Source organism: Nerophis ophidion, linkage group LG15 (assembly GCF_033978795.1).
Source record: "Nerophis ophidion isolate RoL-2023_Sa linkage group LG15, RoL_Noph_v1.0, whole genome shotgun sequence".
In the NCBI taxonomy this organism is placed as follows: domain Eukaryota; kingdom Metazoa; phylum Chordata; class Actinopteri; order Syngnathiformes; family Syngnathidae; genus Nerophis; species Nerophis ophidion.
In genome coordinates, this window is record NC_084625.1 from 10,968,323 (window position 1) to 10,988,322 (window position 20,000).

Here is a 20,000-nt window from a genome sequence, read left to right on the forward strand (position 1 = left end):
TTCGTTGTCTCGTCATTTGCTTTGTGTGTTTTCTGGGTCCGGTCGATGTGTTGAGTGAGGCTTGATATTCCTTTAAGAAAATAAAACTCACAATATTATAATTAAATCACTAAAATATTAGAAACACCTTTTTCCAAGGGGTTCTGAAAAACATCCATTGCCCTCAAAATGACAATTGTAATTTAATTTTAAAATTCATATAGATACCAGTATCAACTACAGATTCTGATTTTGTGCATACTAAAAATGGTGTTTTGGTAACCCAATTTATGAGTTAATTTGGGAGTTTTATTTACCGTATTTCCTTGAATTACCGCAGGCGCACTAATCAATTTAAAACCTCTTCTCACTCCGGCGCTTACCAAAGGCATGCCGTAAAAATTTGAGTGTGATGCAAGGATACCATCATAAAAAGCACATTTAATAAAAAAAACGTATTACGGTCTCACCTTTACTTATAAATGAAGTCCATGCCAGTTCCTTCTGATCAAAAGCATCGATAACTTGTTTATAGAAGTCAATCAATCAATCAATGTTTATTTATATAGCCCCAAATCACAAATGTCTCAAAGGACTGCACAAACCATTACGACTACGACATCCTCAGAGGAACCCACATAAGGGCAAGGAAAACTCACACCCAGTGGGCAGGGAGAATTCACATCCAGTGGGACGCCAGTGACAATGCTGACTATGAGAAACCTTGGAGAGGACCTCAAATGTGGGCAACCCCCCCCCCCCTCTAGGGGACCGAATTCAATGGATGTCGAGCGGGTCCAACATGATACTGTGAAAGTTCAATCCATAGTGGCTCCAACACAGCCGCGAGATTTCAGATTCAAAGCGGATTCAAGACAGCAACGAGAGTCCCGTCCACAGGAAACCATCCCAAGCAGAGGCGGATCAGCAGCGTAGAGATGTCCCCAACCGATACACAGGCGAGCGGTCCATCCTGGGTCCCGACGAGCGGTCCATCCTGGGTCTCTACTCTGGAGAGCCAGTACTTCATCCATGGTCATCGGACCAGACCCCCTCCACAAGGCAGGGAGGGACATAGGAGAAAAAGAAAAGAAGCGGCAGATCAACTGGTCTAAAAAGGAGGTGTATTTAAAGGCTAGAGTATACAAATGAGTTTTAAGGTGAGACTTAAATGCTTCTACTGAGGTAGCATCTCGAACTGTTACCGGGAGGGCATTCCAGAGTACTGGAGCCCGAACGGAAAACGCTCTATAGCCCGCAGACTTTTTTTGGGCTTTGGGAATCACTAATAAGCCGGAGTCCTTTGAACGCAGATTTCTTGCCGGGACATATGGTACAATACAATCGGCAAGATAAGATGGAGCTAGACCGTGTAGTATTTTATACGTAAGTAGTAAAACCTTAAAGTCACATCTTAAGTGCACAGGAAGCCAGTGCAGGTGAGCCAGTACAGGCGTAATGTGATCAAACGTTCTTGTTCTTGTCAAAAGTCTAGCAGCCGCATTTTGTACCAACTGTAATCTTTTAGTGCTAGACATAGGGAGACCCGAAAATAATACGTTTCAGTAATCGAGGCGAGACGTAACAAACACATGGATAATGATCTCAGCGTCTTTAGTGGACAAAATGGGGCGAATTTTAGCGATATTACGGAGATGAAAGAAGGCCGTTTTAGTAACGCTTTTAATGTGTGACTCAAAGGAGAGAGTTGGGTCGAAGATAATACCCAGATTCTTTACCGAGTCACCTTGTTTTATTATTTGGTTGTCAAATGTTAAAGTTGTATTATTAAATAGAGGTCTTCCATATCTTTCTTCAGTTTTAAAAGTCTGTCAGTCTCGATGGAGATCTTCCTTTATTACCTCCTGTTTGGTTTTAAAGTCCAGTTTAGAAAACTGCTATCAGACCGCTGCTATCAGTTAGCTCGGCTCCTCACGTGCGGGCGACGACAGAATTATCCTCGGCAAACTCCCCTTCCCGTTCTGCTCCGCGGGTGATCTCTTTATCCCACCGCTGCCACCATGAAGTGTTATTGTATAAATAATACACTGGGTATTTAGGACTGGAACATGCTTTATTTCAGCCCGGTTGTTTACATAGCCAGCATAGGTGTTACATCCTAAAAGGTCCGTCGTGCACCCCCCCGTCATATCCGTTCCCAGCACATATCACGTCACTCGTTGTTACTTCTTCTGCAGCCGGGTAGTTGCAAGAAGGATCACTAGCGCCCTCTACCACCAGGAGGCGGGAGTCATTTAATGACTCATATTTGACACACACAGCTACGGTATATTAATAAAACATAGCTGCTTACTGTTCTTTTTAGCATATTCAATAGCTTGGACCTTAAATCCTACTGAATATCTCTTAATCTTCTTCCTTTTATTCGATTTCAAATTACCGGCATTGAAATCAGCCTCCTCCATTTTGAAAATTATGACAGGGGAAGTGTCACTCGTGACGTCACGAGTTTGACCCGGCGGTAATACTAAGCATGCGCTAATTATTTTGCGAAGGGAGTTTGACCCGGCAGTAATTAAAGACAGGCGTGTAGTATATACCTGGGGGCAATTCAAGGAAATAAGGTATAAAGAGCAATTTTTGGGGTTATAATTGTATTATTTCAACTCGATTTCTGGGTTTTCAAAATGATGAAACATTTTTTGGTTGTTTTTCAAAGAGTAACGCATTTTTGGGGTAAAATACTTTTTTTTTTTTATTAAAAAGTTACTTTTTTCTTGAAGGTATTTTTATCATGGATTAATCTCATTGACATTATTTACAATCACACATGTACATGAAAATATTTGAGCATGCTGTATAGAACTACTATGACCATTCACGGCAATTCTCGTAATTCTTGAGTATATTTTAATTAGAGATGTCCGATAATGTCTTTTTTGCCGGTATCCGATATTGTCCAACTCTTAATTACCGATTCCGATATCAACCGATACCGATATATACAGTCATGGAATTAACACATTATTATGCCTAATTTTGTTGTGATGGCCCGCTGGATGCATTAAACAATGTAACAAGGTTTTCCAAAATAAATCAGCTCAAGTTATGGAAAAAAATTCCAACATTGCACTGCCATATTTATTATTCAAGTCACAAAGTGCATTAATTTTTTTAACATGCCTCAAAATAGCAGCTTGGAATCTGGGACATGCTCTCCCTGTATATTGTAGCGTCCCGGAAGAGTTATTGCTGTAAGGGGTTCTGGGTATTTCTTCTGTTGTGTTTATGTTGTGTTACGGTGTTTGTCATTCTTGTTTGGTGTGGGTTCACAGTGTGGCGCGTATTTGTAACAGTGTTAAAGTGGTTTATACGGCCACCCTCAGTGTGACCTGTATGACTGTTGACCAAGTATGCCTTGCATTCACTTGCGTGTGTGAAAAGCCGTAGATATTATGTGACTGGGCCGGCACGCAAAGGCAGTGCCTTTAAGGTTTATTGGCGCTCTGTACTTCTCCCTACGTCCGTGTACACAGCAGCTTTTAAAAAGTCATAAATTTTACATTTGAAATTGATACCAATAATTCCCGATATTACATTTTAAAGCATTTATCGGCCGATAATATCGTCAGTCTGATGTTATAGGACATCTCTATTTAAAACCTTTTCAAAACAGTTTACAAAAGCTCCTCTTGACTGCTGACGTATGTGTTGGCAAGTCAGCGTGGAAAATGTCTAAAAAACACATTTTTAAAATGTATCCTTTAAAAATATATTTTCTTGATAAGTATAATTAATTATTTCCCCCCCCCAAAATTTTTTCTTATCGATATTTTAAAAATGTTTTGAAATTATTTTTTTAAGTGATTTAGAAAATGTATTTAAAAAATGTTTTTTATTTTTGATTATTATACCCTTAAGCAATTCAAACAAATCTAAAAAAAATGGTTCTATTATTTTCTATAATTTTTTTCATGATTCCTAATTTTCAAAAATTCATAACATTTTCAATAGATTTTTGAAAATTTAAAAAAAAAACTTGTTAAGCCATTTTGAAAATTGATTCAAGAAATGTATTTGATTATTTTTGAATATTATTTTGATTTCAAATATTTTTTTTTATGAGTAGAAAAAAATGTTTTCCCCCCAAAAAAACACAACATTATTTTCTAAATGTTGTTTTTTTTTTTTTTAATAATTCAAAAACCTATTTTTAAAAATGTTTAAAAAATTTTTTTTTCGGAATTATGAATAATTTACGAAGTGGCTGAGGAAAGGGAAGTCTGGGTTTCCCTGCTTAGGCTGTTGCCCCCGCGACCCGACCTCGGATAAGCGGAAGAAGATGGATGGATGGATGGATGAATAATTGAATCATGAAATAAAAAATAATTCCCCAAAATTTGATGAGTAAATTATAATTTTTTTAAAGATACATTTTTAAGTCTTTTATTTGGGCATAAACCACGCTTACTTGCAGCACTTGCAGCACATATACGTCAGCGGTCCACTCTTTTGAGAAGGTTTTATTGTAATTTTTATACCAAATATTGTATTGCAAAGATCGGTTTGAATTGAGAATCGCTTCTGAACGGAATCGTCACCTCTAAAAATTAGTTGTTGCAATATTCAAATCCAGAGCTCTTTGTATGTATTCAGCGAGCTGCGGGTCCACATGCAGTCTCAGGCTTAAAACCGTTACTTAAGTTGGCTCAAGAACACACCGCTGCCCCGATTTTTTTTTGCCTTCCTAATCCGTTTTTGTCCTCTGTCGTCATTTGCTTTGTGTGTTTTCTGGGTTAAACGTGAAGCTGAAACGGGAGCTTGTGTGTGTGTGTGTGTGTATATATATATGTGTGTGTGTGTGTGTCCAAGGGGGTCCAAAGATCCCCCAGGGTCCGGGCCCTTTTTCAGGGTTGAGGACAAGCCCTTCATTTGTAGGCAGACTAGGCTCAGGCAGGCTGCAGTGAGGACGAGCAGAAAGGCTTGAATGACAACATTGTCTGTGCAGAGGAGAGGTTTGGAAAGAGATGTGAGAGGGAGGATTTGGATTTCTGGAGCAAAAGGTCAGCTGTACCGGAGAGTTTGGACAAAAGCACAGGTGACATGAGGTACCTGGGATCAGCCGCTAAGGCTGTCGCTCAGTGTGCAGCCAACAAAATGCTAAAATCCACATATTGTTCAATGAATGAGCAAATTAGAGGGTGTCCACGGGTGATTAAATTAAATGATTGCCTTAAATGGCATCAAATACGATGTCCAGAGACATTAAAAATGTCATACTATTGCAAATGGCAACAAAAAGGACAACAAAACAAACTGACTGACGATATTACAGACCTTGGATAGTGAAATCCCTAAATTCCTTGCAATAGTTCGTTGAGAAATGTTCTTAAACCGTTCGACAATTTGCTCAGGCATTTGTTGACAAAGTGGTGACCCTCGCCCCGTCCTTGTCTGTGAATGACTGAGCATTTCATGGAAGCTGCTTTTATTCCCAATCATGGCACCCAGCTGTTCCCAATCGGCCTGTTCACCTGCGGGATGTTCCAAATAAGTGTTTGATGAGCATTCCTCAACTTTCTCAGTCTTTTTTGCCACTTGTGCCAGCTTTTTGGAAGCATTTTGCAGGCATCACGTTCCATATGAGCTAATATTTGCAAAAAATAACGTTTTTCCAGTTCGAACGTTAAATATATTGTCTTTGCAGTCTATTCAATTGAATAGAGGTTGAAAAAGATTTGCAAATCGTTGTATTCTGTTTTTATTTACCATTTACACAACTTTGCCAAATTCACTGGTTTTGGGTTTTGTAAAATAAACCTCTATTTTTATAAATTTATTCTTCTGAATGTATTTTTTTGTATTATTTTTAATGTGGTCATCCATCCATTAAAAAGTCATTATAATGAGCAGTAATGATATTTCACAGGGATGGAAGTTAAAGTAAATTCAAATAAATAAACCTCCGTATTTTTATGAATAATTCCCTTTTTTTGTTATTGTATATTTTGTTATGAAGTGGTCGTTTAATGGCTTTTTAGAGCCACCAAAACCAATCATAATGAGCGGTCATGTATATTTCACTGGGATGGAAGTAAAAAAAAATCAAATAAGATAAAACTCTCGATTGTTGTATTTTTATGAATGTATTCTATTTAAAAAATATATATTTTTCAAATTTTTTTAATGTGACGTTGTACAGTGCTCTAATACGTCTTTAGCGTAATGCACATCTTGCTCAATGCCTCCACGGCCGGCATCTGTATAGCTCAGCGTATTTGCAGTATTTATTACATTTTACGCCCTAAAGAGCAGGTGTCCCGGAAGAGTTAGTGCTGCAAAGGGTTCTGGGTATTTGTTCTGTTGTGTTACGGTGCGGATGTTCTCCCGAAATGTGTTTGTCATTCTTGTTCGGTGTGGGTTCACAATGTGGCGCATATTTGTAACAGTGTTAAAGTTTTTTATACGGCCACCCTCAGTGTGACCTGTATGGCTGTTGACCAAGTATGCCTTGCATTCACTAGTGTGTGTGAAAAGCCGTAGCTATTATGTGACTGGGCCGGCACGCAAAGGAAGTGCCTTTAACGTTTATTGGCGCTCTGTACTTCTCCCTAGGTCCGTGTACCACTCCGTACAGCAGCGGCATTTTGAGAAGTCATACATTTTACTTTTTGAAACCAATACCGATAATTTCCGATATCAAATTTTAAAGCATTTTTTGGCCGGTAATATTGGCAGTCTGACATTATCGGACATCTCTATATATGACTATTGATGTATCAGGATTCCCCTTACGATACTATTGCATTTATTTAGATTCCATATATTTGTTTCGTACACTATATTAAAAAAAGTAGTTTTACTATAAAACTGGCATTTCAGGTGCCTGAATTTACTGTAAAATGATACAGGATGTAACTGTTTTTTTATGGTAAATCTATAGTCGTTGTTTCAGGCTGTATTACTGTAAATACAAATATATTACCACAGTATTTATTTTTTAATGCAAAAATTTGGACGAATGAGCCTCTGGTTTTTTACCCATCCATCCATCCATCCATCCATCCATCTTCTTCCGCTTATCCGAGGTCGGGTCGCGGGGGCAGCAGCATAAGCAGGGAAGCCCAGACTTCCTTCTCCCCAGCCACTTCGTCTAGCTCTTCCCGGGGGATCCCGAGGCGTTCCCAGGCCAGCCGGGAGACATAGTCTTCCCAACGTGTCCTGGGTCTTCCCCGTGGCCTCCTACCGGTTGGACGTCCCCTAAACACCTCCGTAAAATCTAAAAAAAAAAAATTACAGTGTACAATTTGATGGATAACTGGCTTTGCAATCATCAAGCAGATATTTAAATGTTTAATTGTACAAAATAAATGGAATATATGACAATATAATATTTGTTGCATTATTAGATAATAATGATATATTTTTAACTGCTGTCAAAAGGATAACATTTTTAACTCAGATTCATCCTGATTCACAGCAGGTTATTAAGGAAAGACCAACGTTTTGACACAAATGCAATTAGTGTGTGATAAATCCAACTATATACAGTAGAGGCCAAAAGTTTGGACACACCATCTCATTTCAATGCGTTTTCTTTATTTTCATGACTATTTACATTGTAGATTGTCACTGAAGGCATCAAAACTATGAATGAACACGTGTGGAGTTAAGTACTTAAACAAAAAAGGGTGAAATAACTGAAAATATGTTTTATATTCTACTTTCTTCGAAAAGTAGAACGGTGGCAGAGGGGTTAGTGCGTCTGCCTCACAATACGAAGTTCCTACAGTCCTGGGTTCAAATCCAGGCTCGGGATCTTTCTGTGTGGAGTTTGCATGTTCTCCCCGTGAATGCGTGGGTTCCCTCCGGGTACTCCGGCTTCCTCCCACTTCCAAAGACATGCACCTGGGGATAGGTTGATTGGCAACACTAAATTGGCCCTAGTGTGTGAATGTTGTCTGTCTATCTGTGTTTGCCCTGCGATGAGGTGGCGACTTGTCCAGGGTGTACCCTGCCTTCCGCCCGATTGTAGCTGAGATAGGCGCCAGCGACCCCGAAAGGGAATAAGCGGTAGAAAATGGATGGATTTCTTCAAAATAGCCACCCTTTGCTCTGATTACTGCTTTGCACACTCTTGGCATTCTCTCCATGAGCTTCAAGGAAAGGGTTTTCACCTCACAGGTGTCATATTTGTGATGCCTTCAGTGACAATCTGGTCATGAAAAAAAGGAAAACACTTTGAAATGAGGTGTGTGTACTGTACATGATTGATGCAGTATTATATGTGATGACTAAGGGTGTAACGATACACAAAAATTTGGGTTCGGTACGTACCTCGGTTTAGAGGTCACGGTTCGGTTCATTTTCGGTACAGTAAGAAAACAACAAAATATACATTTTTTTAGTTATTTATTTACCAAATTTGTAAACAATGGCATAACATACATATATACACACAGAGTCCATTGCCATGGTTAATGTGGTCAACATATATGAAATAAAAACTAAATAAGATAAGGCTCAGAATGGTTTCTTAATAAAACCTTTCTACATATGAAGTGCTTTTTTTGATTGGTTGATTGAGACTTTTATTAGTAGATTGCACAGTACAGTACAAATTCCGTACAATTGACCACTAAATGGTAACACCCCAATAAGATTTTCAACTTGTTTAAGTTAATCAAGTTAATCAACATTAAACTGCCTCAAGTTGTTGCTCGGATTAAATAAAATGACAAAACTTTTCTACTACATATAAAAAGTGCAACATTAAACAGTTTCAAGTCAACTCAGCCTCAGATAAACTCTTCTTCCCCCCCCAGCCTGGCTAACTTGGCAGTAAGAGGATATATGGGCTCATTGTTCTTCCACCATAGAAGTGGGTCAAAATCTAGTTTTTAATGCAATACGGACTTAAATCTCCTGCTATAAAAACATTTGTTATTGCTTTAGCCCTGCCTGACTCGCCGAGGAGAGGCTGCTTGAATGCGGTGGTGACGCTTAAAATGGGTTAGCATGTGTTATGAGAGTAGCATGTGAGGTGAGTGTGTGGGCGAGCGAGGTGAGGGAGCGGTAGCGTGAGTGCGGGGAGTGGCTAGTGTTTTGTTGGATTGGCTGTGTGCAAGACCTCAATAAAGCCACCATTTACAACTAATCGCCGGACTCTTCATTTACCCTGGATTCCGGAGCTGTGGAGACCCACTGCCGGGTAGAGTGAAGGGTGTTGCCCCCGAAAATACATCAGCGCTGGAGGAATGTCTCCCCTGCGCTCCTCGACTACGGTCTGGGAGCTGGAACTAGGAAAGGTGCAACACATATTTGACGTGTTGTCAGAAGCAGCTGCTGAACAATGTCGGCAAACCTCCGTCCTCCATTGTTGTATCGCGCAGTCAAAGTGTTCCCAAACGGGAGATCTTAACGAGGCAGGAGGGTCTTCCAGCTCTGGCTTTTACATGTTGTCCTAGCCCGGTCGCTGCTAGCATGTTTCCTCACTTAACTTGTTATTTTTGACAGCCGTCAGTTTATTTTATGGGTAAAAATGCAAAGAACAGACACATTTAGTAAGAAGTCAAATTATTGTGTCGACTGTAATATTTCCAGACTTTTGCGGGCCAAATAAAAAAATGTGGCTCTCGGGCCTTCAGTTTGACACCTGTGCAATAATATGTATGATGCAATACACTGTACTCTGTGGCTGTCAATCAAAAGACCAACATCGACGTTTTTGTCGTTCCTCATTAATCACGCTGTTGTCTTGCAGCTGGCATCTGTAAAGCTTAGTCCCCATAGACACATGGTACTCTCTGCAGTTGAGTACCAGCCACATTTTACTCTGTTATTTTGTCCTCCCGACAGTTGGCCGAGGTCTACAAGTCCTCTCCGTGGAGCTCCTACTACCTGCGCTCAGGGATTACCGCCTTCAGGTACGCTAATCCGGTGTATGAGTACTTCCTAGTGCAGGCCTGGGCAATTATTTTACCCTGGGAGCCGGATTTAGATAAAAAAGTGTGTATTTTTTTAGGAACACTAATCCGAAATCTCACAATAATGATTGGAAGTTAAAAAACGTGATGACGGACCCCCTTAAAAAACGGAATGGAATTTGAAATTTTTTTACTGAATGAGACACCCAGAATGTACATGAAAATAAAGAATGTGGGATTTACAATATTAACTATGAATGATAAAAGACTGAATATTGACAGCATAATTTACAATCAACCAAAATGCGACAAACATAGTGAAAAAAACCCCCACCTACAATCTGAGATATCTCATAGTGACCATGGCAAATAATTAGATGACCATAGTAACTACAAACCCTGTTTCCATATGAGTTGGGAAATTGCGTTAGATGTAAATATAAACGGAATACAATGATTTGCAAATCCTTTTCAACCCATATTCAATTGAATGCACTACAAAGACAACATATTTGATGTTCAAACTGATAAACTTGTTTTTTTTTTTGCAAATAATAATTAACTTGCTGAAATAAGCAGGGGCGTCCATGAAAAAGACGGCGCTTAGATGGCAGCATCTTCCAGCATTAATGGTGCGTTCACAGATGTCTAAGTTGCACCCCCATACCATCACAGATGCTGGTTTTTGAAATTTGCGTCGATAACAGTCTGGATGGTTCGCTTCCCCTTTGGTCCGGATGACACAATGTCGAATATTTCCAAAAACAATTTGAAATGTGGACCACAGACCACACAACACTTTTCCACTTTGCATCAGTCCATCTAAGATGATCTCGGGCCCAGAGAAGCCGGCGGCGTTTCTGGATGTTGTTGATAAATGACTTTCGCTCTGCATAGTAGAGCTTTAACTTGCACTTACAGATGTAGCGACCAACTGTATTTAGTGACAGTGGTTTTCTGAAGTGTTCCTGAGCCCATGTGGTGATATCCTTTAGAGATTGATGTCGGTTTTTGATAGGGTGCCATGAGGGATCAAAGGTCACGGTCATTCAATGTTAGTTTCGGGCCATGCCGCTTACGTGGAGTGATTCCTCCAGATTCTCTGAACCTTTTGATGATATTATGGACCGTAGATGTTGAAATCCCTAAATTTCTTGCAATTGCACTTTGAGAAACGTTGTTCTTAAACTGTTTGACTATTAACTCACGCAGTTGTGGACAAAGGGGTGTACCTCGCCCCATCCTGTCTTGTGAAAGACTGAGCATTTTTTGGAAAGCTATTTTTTATACCCAATCATGGCACCCACCTGTTCCCAATTAGCCTGCACACCTGTGGGATGTTCCAAATAAGTGTTTGATGAGCATTCCTCAACTTTATCAGTATTTATTGCCATCTTTCCCAACTTCTTTGTCACGTGTTGCTGGGAACAAATAAGTTAATGATTATTTGCACAAAAAAAAAGTTTATCAGTTTGAACATCAAATATGTTGTCTTTGTAGCATATTTAACTGAATATGGGTTGAAAAGGATTTGCAAATCATTGTATTCTGTTTATATTTACATCTAACACAATTTCCCAACTCATATGGAAACGGGGTTTGTCATTAGATGACCATAGTAACTAGTATATGTGCAGATTCCAAGCATTGAAAGACTTAGTATAGTTGAAGACTTCCGGTCATTAAAACACATGAGTGCACATAATAATGGCAGCTACACTTTCCATCCTAAACATCTAAAACAAATATTTGGGAATGTCCGGCGGGCCAGATTGAAAAGCTCAACGGGCCTTAATTTGCCCAAGGTCTGTCCTAGTGTGTACTTTGGTACACTTAACGTGCTGTCATCGAGTGACAAGCGATTTATTGTCGCCGTGTGCGGCAGTGAAGGAGCATTGGGCCTCAACGTCTTCTACTGGAGCCAATTCTACGCACCGCGTCACGTTGCCACGGCGATCAGGAGGTCCAGCCCGGAGAGGCTTCAGCGCCGACTTCCCGGCAGCACCAAGGTGCTGTGGGACGGCCGACACGAGCAGCGGTACTACTTGGAGAAAGATGACCTCACGCTGCAACTATTGGGTAGGCTACTCCAAAAAAATATATGTCATTACTGGCGTTGTCACATTTTTGATTGAAAAGCTATTTCTGTTTTTCCACGATTCTTAATCTGTTTGAAAAAAAACTAACATTTTTTTTTTTTTTTTTCCTATCTGTTCTGTCCTGCCACTCGATTGATTGATTGAGACTTTCATTAGTAGATTGCACAGTACAGTACATATTCCGTGCAATTGACCACTAAATGGTAACACCTGAATAAGTTTTTCAACTTGTTTAAGTCGGGGTCCACGTTAATCAATTCATGGTACAAATATATACTATCGCTGTAACGTATTATTTTCGGGTCTCCCCATGTCTAGCATTAAAAGATTACAGTTGGTACAAAATGCGGCTGCTAGACTTTTGACAAGAACAAGAAAGTTTGATCACATTACGCCTGTACTGGCTCACCTGCACTGGCTTCCTGTGCACTTAAGATGTGACTTTAAGGTTTTACTACTTACGTATAAAATACTACACGGTCTAGCTCCAGCCTATCTTGCCGATTGTATTGTACGAGAAATCTGCTTTCAAAAGACTCCGGCTTATTAGTGATTCCTAGAGCCCAAAAAAGTCTGCGGGCTATAGAGCTTTTTCATTTCGGGCTCCAGTACTCTGGAATGCCCTCCCGGTAACAGTTTGAGATGCCACCTCAGTAGAAGCATTTAAGTCTCACCTTAAAACTCATTTGTATACTCTAGCCTTTAAATAGACTCCCTTTTTAGACCAGTTGATCTGCCGTTTCTTTTCTTTTTCTTCTATGTCCCACTCTCCTTTGTGGAGGGGGTCCGGTCCGATCCGGTGGCCATGTACTGCTTGCCTGTGTATCGGCTGGGGACATCTCTGCGCTGCTGATCCGCCTCCGCTTGGGATGGTTTCCTGCTGGCTCCGCTGTGAACGGGACTCTCGCTGCTGTGTTGGATCCGCTTTGGACTGGACTCTCGCGACTGTGTTGGATCCATTATGGATTGAACTTTCACAGTATCATGTTAGACCCGCTCGACATCCATTGCTTTCGTCCTCTCCAAGGTTCTCATAGTCATCATTGTCACCGACGTCCCACTGGGTGTGAGTTTTCCTTGCCCTTATGTGGGCCTACCGAGGATGTCGTAGTGGTTTGTGCAGCCCTTTGAGACACTAGTGATTTAGGGTTATGTAAGTGAACATTCATTGATTGATTGATAATACAGTCATCACACAAGTTAATCATCAGAGTATATACATTGAATTGTTTTACATTATTTACAATCCGGGGAGGGGGGAGGGTGTTAGTCGAGGGTTGTAGTTGCCTGGAGGTGTTCTTTTAGAGTGTCATGACGTAGGGGGTTTTCGCAGCTTGCTGCGAGGTTTGTTCTCCCGGGATGCAAACGGACTACTCTGGACCAGGGGTGAAGGTAGGAACTGTTTTAATTAATCACTATCAAAATAGGAACAAACAAAAAAGCGCACGAGGCAAAAACACAACTTACCGTATTCCCTTGCATTTCCGCCGGGGCGCTAATTAATTTAAAACCTCTTCTCACTCCGGCGTTTACCAAAGGCATGCGGTAAATTTATGCCTGCGCTTATAAATTTGAGTGTGATGTAAGGATACCATCATGAAAAGCACATTTAATAAAAAAACATTATTATGGTCTTACTTTTACTTGTAAATGAAGTCCATGCGCAGCTTCTTCTGATCAAAAGCATCGATAACTTGTTTATAGAAGTCTTCCTTATCTTTCTTCAGTTTTAAAAGTCTCTCTGTCTTGATGGAGATGTTCCTTTATTACAACCTGCTTCGATTGAAAGTCCAGTTTAGAAAACTGTTTCATTTTAGATATGTAATCCTCCATGTTAAAAGTGCAAGCGAGAGGAAAAAATAAACGATCGCTGCTCACTGTTGTTGCTTGTTGTCACTTCTTCTGCAGCCGAGTAGTCGCAAGAAGGATCACTAGCGCCCTCTACCACCAGGAGGCGGGAGTCATTTAATGACTCATATTTGACACACGCAGCTACGGTATATTAATAAAACATAGCTGCTTACTGTTCTTTTTAGCATATTCAATAGCTTGGACCTTAAATCCTACTGAATAGCTCTTAATCTCCTTCCCTTTATGCGATTTCAAATTATTGAAATCAGCCTCCTCCATTTTGAAAATGATGACAGGTGAAGTGTCACTCGTGACGTGACGAGTTTGACCCGGCGGAAATTCCAGACATGCGGTAATAAAAATAATATTTTGCGAATCGAGTTTGACCCGGTGTTAATCCTGAGCCGGCGGTAATGCTAAGCATGCCCTAATTATTTTGCGAAAAGAGTTTGACCCGGCAGTAATTCTAGGCAGGCGCATACTATATACCCGGAATTCAAGGAAATACGGTAGACAGAACTATGGACAAGAAACAAAACTCACTAAACTGTGGCATGAATAAACAAAACTTACTTGGCATGAAAACGAGCAGCATGAACTATGGCATGGACAGAGCAACGTGAATTAATCATGAGAGGAGCAATGACTCCAGACCAACTGACTGGCAAAACAGGCTTAAATAAAAGTCTCTTGATTGGAAACAGGTGCGCGTCCCAAACACCAGAGGCAGGTGAAAATCATAAGTCGCTATGGTAACTAAAACAAACAAGGGTGCACAAACACAGGAACTAATGAAGTCTAAAACTAACGGAACATAACAAAAACATGATCCGGACCCCGGATCATGACAGTGCGGTTTTGAAGGAGGATAGATATGCACTTTCTTTTACACCTGTTGGGAGTGCATTCCACATTGATGTGGCATAGGAGAATGAGTTAAGACCTTTGTTAGATCGGAATCTGGGTTTAACGTGGTTTGTGGAGCTCCCCTTGGTGTTGTGGTTATGGCGGTCATTTACGTTCTGTAAGTAGTTTGAGATGTACTTCGGTATCAGTAGTTTACATATAGTTGATGTAAATCAGGGGTGTCAAACATACAGCCTGTGGGCCGGATAAGGCCCGCACACAACTTTTATCTTGCCCGCGAGATGAGTTTGCAAAGTATTAAAAAAAGAACGCTCTGAATACCCACTGCTGATTGGATACACGCAGAGCGGTAACAGCCAATCAGATGGTTATGTGGGTGGGACAATGCTGGGTGCCGCAGAGAGTACTGACAGAGACAGAGGCAGTACGAAGCGCAGCAGCTTGTTAAGACTTTAGATAAGGCGGCGGCTCTTTGTTGTTAATGCGGCCGCCTTAGCAACAAAGCGCTGCGGGAAACCCTGAAGGGGTTCTGTGTATTTGTTCTGTTGTGTTACGGTGCGGATGTTCTCCCGAAATGTGTTTGTCATTCTTGTTTGGTGTGGGTTCACAGTGTGGCGTATATTTGGAACAGTGTTAAAGTTGTTTACACGGCCACCCTCAGTGTGACCTGTATGGCTGTTGACCAAGTATGCTTTGCATTCATTTGTGTGTGTGAAAAGCTGTAGATATTATGTGATTGGGCTGGCATTGCAAAGGCAGTGCGTTTAAGGTTCCACTCCATACAGCGGCGTTTTAAAAAGTCATAGATTTTACTTTTTGAAACAGATAATTTCCGATATTACAATTTAAAGCATTTATCGGCCGATAATATCGGACATTTCTATTTGACGTTTATACCCAAAACGATGCTTTTATTGAACTGTACATTTTTTGTTGTACTTATAACTGGGGACACATTTTCCAGGCGCACATGAATATGCTGAAATAATATGTATTACCTTCTAATTTCATGTGTGATTAAAGAAATGAGTGCAAATTCATAAGTTTTGTCAAAAATGTTGCTCCATATGTACATTAGGGGAGAGAAATTAGTAAGTTACATTATCATCCTGTACTTAGATTTTGACCTTCATTTTATCTTAACACTAATGAGAGCATGTTAAAACTCTGCCAGACTCAATCCCGCCTTTTATTATGATGAACATCATCACATCATTTATTCAGAAAGTATAAATAACGACAAATGACTATTTCAAGCATAACTCCTAAACCAAACATGCAATATGTCTAATAATGCCTGTATTAATGTATCTTAGTGAGTTTTACCAGAAACAAGTGCTTTTGTAAGGTTTGCAAACACAACATTTTTATTTTTACTCAATATGACAGTAATGTTCTTAGAATTCTGAAAAAAATTTTGGTTTTAGGAGTTATGCTTGAAACTATTTTGTATTGCTTCACACATGCAATATGTCTAATAATGCCTGTATTAATGCAACTTTGTGAGTTTTACGCGAAACGTGCTTTTGTAAGGTTTGCAAACAAACACAAACATAGTTTTTTTTACTCAACATGACAGTAATGTTCTTAGAATCCTGAGAAAATGCATTTGAAGCAAAACACGTTTTTTTTCAGGCATAACTCCTAAACCAAACATGCTATATGTCTAATAATGCCTGAATTAATGCAACCTCTTGAATTTTACGCAAAAGAAGCTTTTGTAAGGTTTGCAAACACATAGTTTTTCTACTCAATATGACAGTAATGTTCTTAGAATCTTGAGAAAATGTGTTTGAAGCAATAAAAAAATATTCAGGCATAACTCCTAAACCAAACATGTAATATGTCTAATAATGCCTGTATTAATGTATCTTTGTGAGTTTGACCAGAAACAAGTGCTTTTTTAAGGTTTGCAAACACATTTTTATTTTTACTCAACATGACAGTAATGTTCTTAGAATTCTGAGAAAATGTTGGTTTTAGGAGTTATGCTTGAAACTATTTAGTATTGCTTCACACATGCAATATGTCTAATAATGCCTGTATTAATGCAACTTTGTGAGTTTTACTCGAAACATGCTTTTGTAAGGTTGGCAAACAAACACAAACATAGTTTTTTCTACTCAACATGACAGTAATGTTCTTAGAATCCTGAGAAAGTGCATTTGAAGCAAAACAATTTTTTTCAAGTATAACTCCTAAACCAAACATGCTATATGTCTAATAATGCCTGAATTAATGCAACCTCTTGAGTTTTACGCAAAACATGCTTTTGTAAGGTTTGCAAACACAAACAGTTTTTATACTCAATATGACAGTAATGTTCTTAGAATCCTGAGAAAATGTGTTTGAAGCAATAAAAAAATATTCAGGCATAACTCCTAAACCAAACATGTAATATGTCTAATAATGCCTGTATTAATGTATCTTAGTGAGTTTTACCAGAAACAAGTGCTTTTGTAAGCTTTGCAAACACAAAAATATTCTTTTTACTCAACATGACAGTAATGTTCTTAGAATTCTGAGAAAATGTTGGTTTTAGGAGTTATGCTTGAAACTATTTTGTATCGCTTCACACATGCAATATGTCTAATAATGCCTGTATTAATGCAACTTTGTGAGTTTTACGCGAAATGTGCTTTTGTAAGGTTTGCAAACAAACACAAACAGTTTTTTTTACTCAACATGACAGTAATGTTCTTAGAATCCTGAGAAAATGCATTTGAAGCAAAACACATTTTTTTCAAGCATAACTCCTAAACCAAACATGCTATATGTCTAATAATGCCTGAATTAATGCAACCTCTTGAGTTTTACGCGAAACATGCTTTTGTAAGGTTTGCAAACACAAACAGTTTTTATACTCAATATGACAGTAATGTTCTTAGAATCCTGAGAAAATGTGTTTGAAGCAATAAAAAAAAATTCAAGCATAACTCCTAAACCAAACATGTAATATGTCTAATAATGCCTGTATTAATGTATCTTAGTGAGTTTTACCAGAAACAAGTGCTTTTGTAAGGTTTGCAAACACAAAAATATTCTTTTTACTCAACATGACAGTAATGTTCTTAGAATTCTGAGAAAATGTTGGTTTTAGGAGTTATGGTTGAAACTATTTTGTATTGCTTCACACATGCAATATGTCTAATAATGCCTGTATTAATGCAACTTTGTGAGTTTTACGCGAAACGTGCTTTTGTAAGGTTTGCAAACAAACAAAATATAGTTTTTTTTACTCAACATGACAGTAATGTTCTTAGAATCCTGAGAAAATGCATTTGAAGCAAAACAATTTATTTCAAGCATAACTCCTAAACCAAACATGCTATATGTCTAATAATGCCTGAATTAATGCAACATCTTGAGTTTTACGCGAAACGTGCTTTTGTAAGGTTTGCAAACACAAAGATAGTTTTTTTACACAATATGACAGTAATGTTCTTAGAATCCTGAGAAAATGTGTTTGAAGCAAAAAAAAAAAATCAAGCATAACTCCTAAACCAAACATGTAATATGTCTAATAATGCCTGTATTAATGTATCTTAGTGAGTTTTACCAGAAACTAGTGCTTTTGTAAGGTTTGCAAACACAACATTTTTATTTTTACTCTACATGACAGTAATGTTCTTAGAATTTGATAAAATGTTGGTTTTAGGAGTTATGCTTGAAACTATTTTGTATTGCTTCACACATGCAATATGTCCAATAATGCCTGTATTAACGCAACTTTGTGAGTTTTACGCGAAACATGCTTTTGTAAGGTTTGCAAACAAACACAGTTTTTTCTACTCAACATGACAGTAATGTTCTTAGAATCCTGAGAAAATGCATTTGAAGCAAAACAACATTTTTTCAAGCATAACTCCTAAACCAAACATGCTATATGGTTTAATAATGCCTGAATTAATGCAACCTCTTGAGTTTTACGCGAAACATGCTTTTGTAAGGTTTGCAAACACAAACAGTTTTTATACTCAATATGACAGTAATGTTCTTAGAATCCTGAGAAAATGTGTTTGAAGCAATAAAAAAAAATTCAAGCATAACTCCTAAACCAAACATGCAATATGTCTAATAATGCCTGTATTAATGTATCTTAGTGAGTTTTACCAGAAACAAGTGCTTTTGTAAGCTTTGCAAACACAAAAATATTCTTTTTACTCAACATGACAGTAATGTTCTTAGAATTCTGAGAAAATGTTGGTTTTAGGAGTTATGGTTGAAACTATTTTGTATTGCTTCACACATGCAATATGTCTAATAATGCCTGTATTAATGCAACTTTGTGAGTTTTACGCGAAACGTGCTTTTGTAAGGTTTGCAAACAAACAAAATATAGTTTTTTTTACTCAACATGACAGTAATGTTCTTAGAATCCTGAGAAAATGCATTTGAAGCAAAACAATTTATTTCAAGCATAACTCCTAAACCAAACATGCTATATGTCTAATAATGCCTGAATTAATGCAACATCTTGAGTTTTACGCGAAACGTGCTTTTGTAAGGTTTGCAAACACAAAGATAGTTTTTTTACACAATATGACAGTAATGTTCTTAGAATCCTGAGAAAATGTGTTTGAAGCAAAAAAAAAAAATCAAGCATAACTCCTAAACCAAACATGTAATATGTCTAATAATGCCTGTATTAATGTATCTTAGTGAGTTTTACCAGAAACTAGTGCTTTTGTAAGGTTTGCAAACACAACATTTTTATTTTTACTCTACATGACAGTAATGTTCTTAGAATTTTGATAAAATGTTGGTTTTAGGAGTTATGCTTGAAACTATTTTGTATTGCTTCACACATGCAATATGTCCAATAATGCCTGTATTAACGCAACTTTGTGAGTTTTACGCGAAACATGCTTTTGTAAGGTTTGCAAACAAACACAGTTTTTTCTACTCAACATGACAGTAATGTTCTTAGAATCCTGAGAAAATGCATTTGAAGCAAAACAACATTTTTTCAAGCATAACTCCTAAACCAAACATGCTATATGGTTTAATAATGCCTGAATTAATGCAACCTCTCTGGTTTTACACGAAACGTGCTTTTGTAAGGTTTGCAAACACATAGTTTTTTTTACTCAATATGACAGTAATGTTCTTAGAATCCTGAGAAAATGTGTTTGAAGCAATAAAAAAAAATTCAAGCATAACTCCTAAACCAAACATGTAATATGTCTAATAATGCCTGTATTAATGTATCTTAGTGAGTTTGACCAGAAACAAGTGCTTTTTTAAGGTTTGCAAACACATTTTTATTTTTACTCAACATGACAGTAATGTTCTTAGAATTTTGAGAAAATGTTGG

General features: G+C 38.4%; 1 protein-coding gene across 1 annotated transcript in view; it reads left to right on the forward strand.

Annotated features, from left to right (window-relative positions):
- Nucleotides 1-20,000, forward strand: part of LOC133569273 (suppressor of tumorigenicity 14 protein) — a 39,744-nt gene that overhangs the window by 2,497 nt on the left and 17,247 nt on the right. Inside the window, exons 5-6 of the mRNA XM_061921504.1 lie at nt 9,799-9,866; nt 11,752-11,945. Of these exons, the coding sequence (XP_061777488.1) occupies nt 9,799-9,866; nt 11,752-11,945 (262 nt within the window). The remainder of the gene's footprint in view (nt 1-9,798; nt 9,867-11,751; nt 11,946-20,000) is intronic.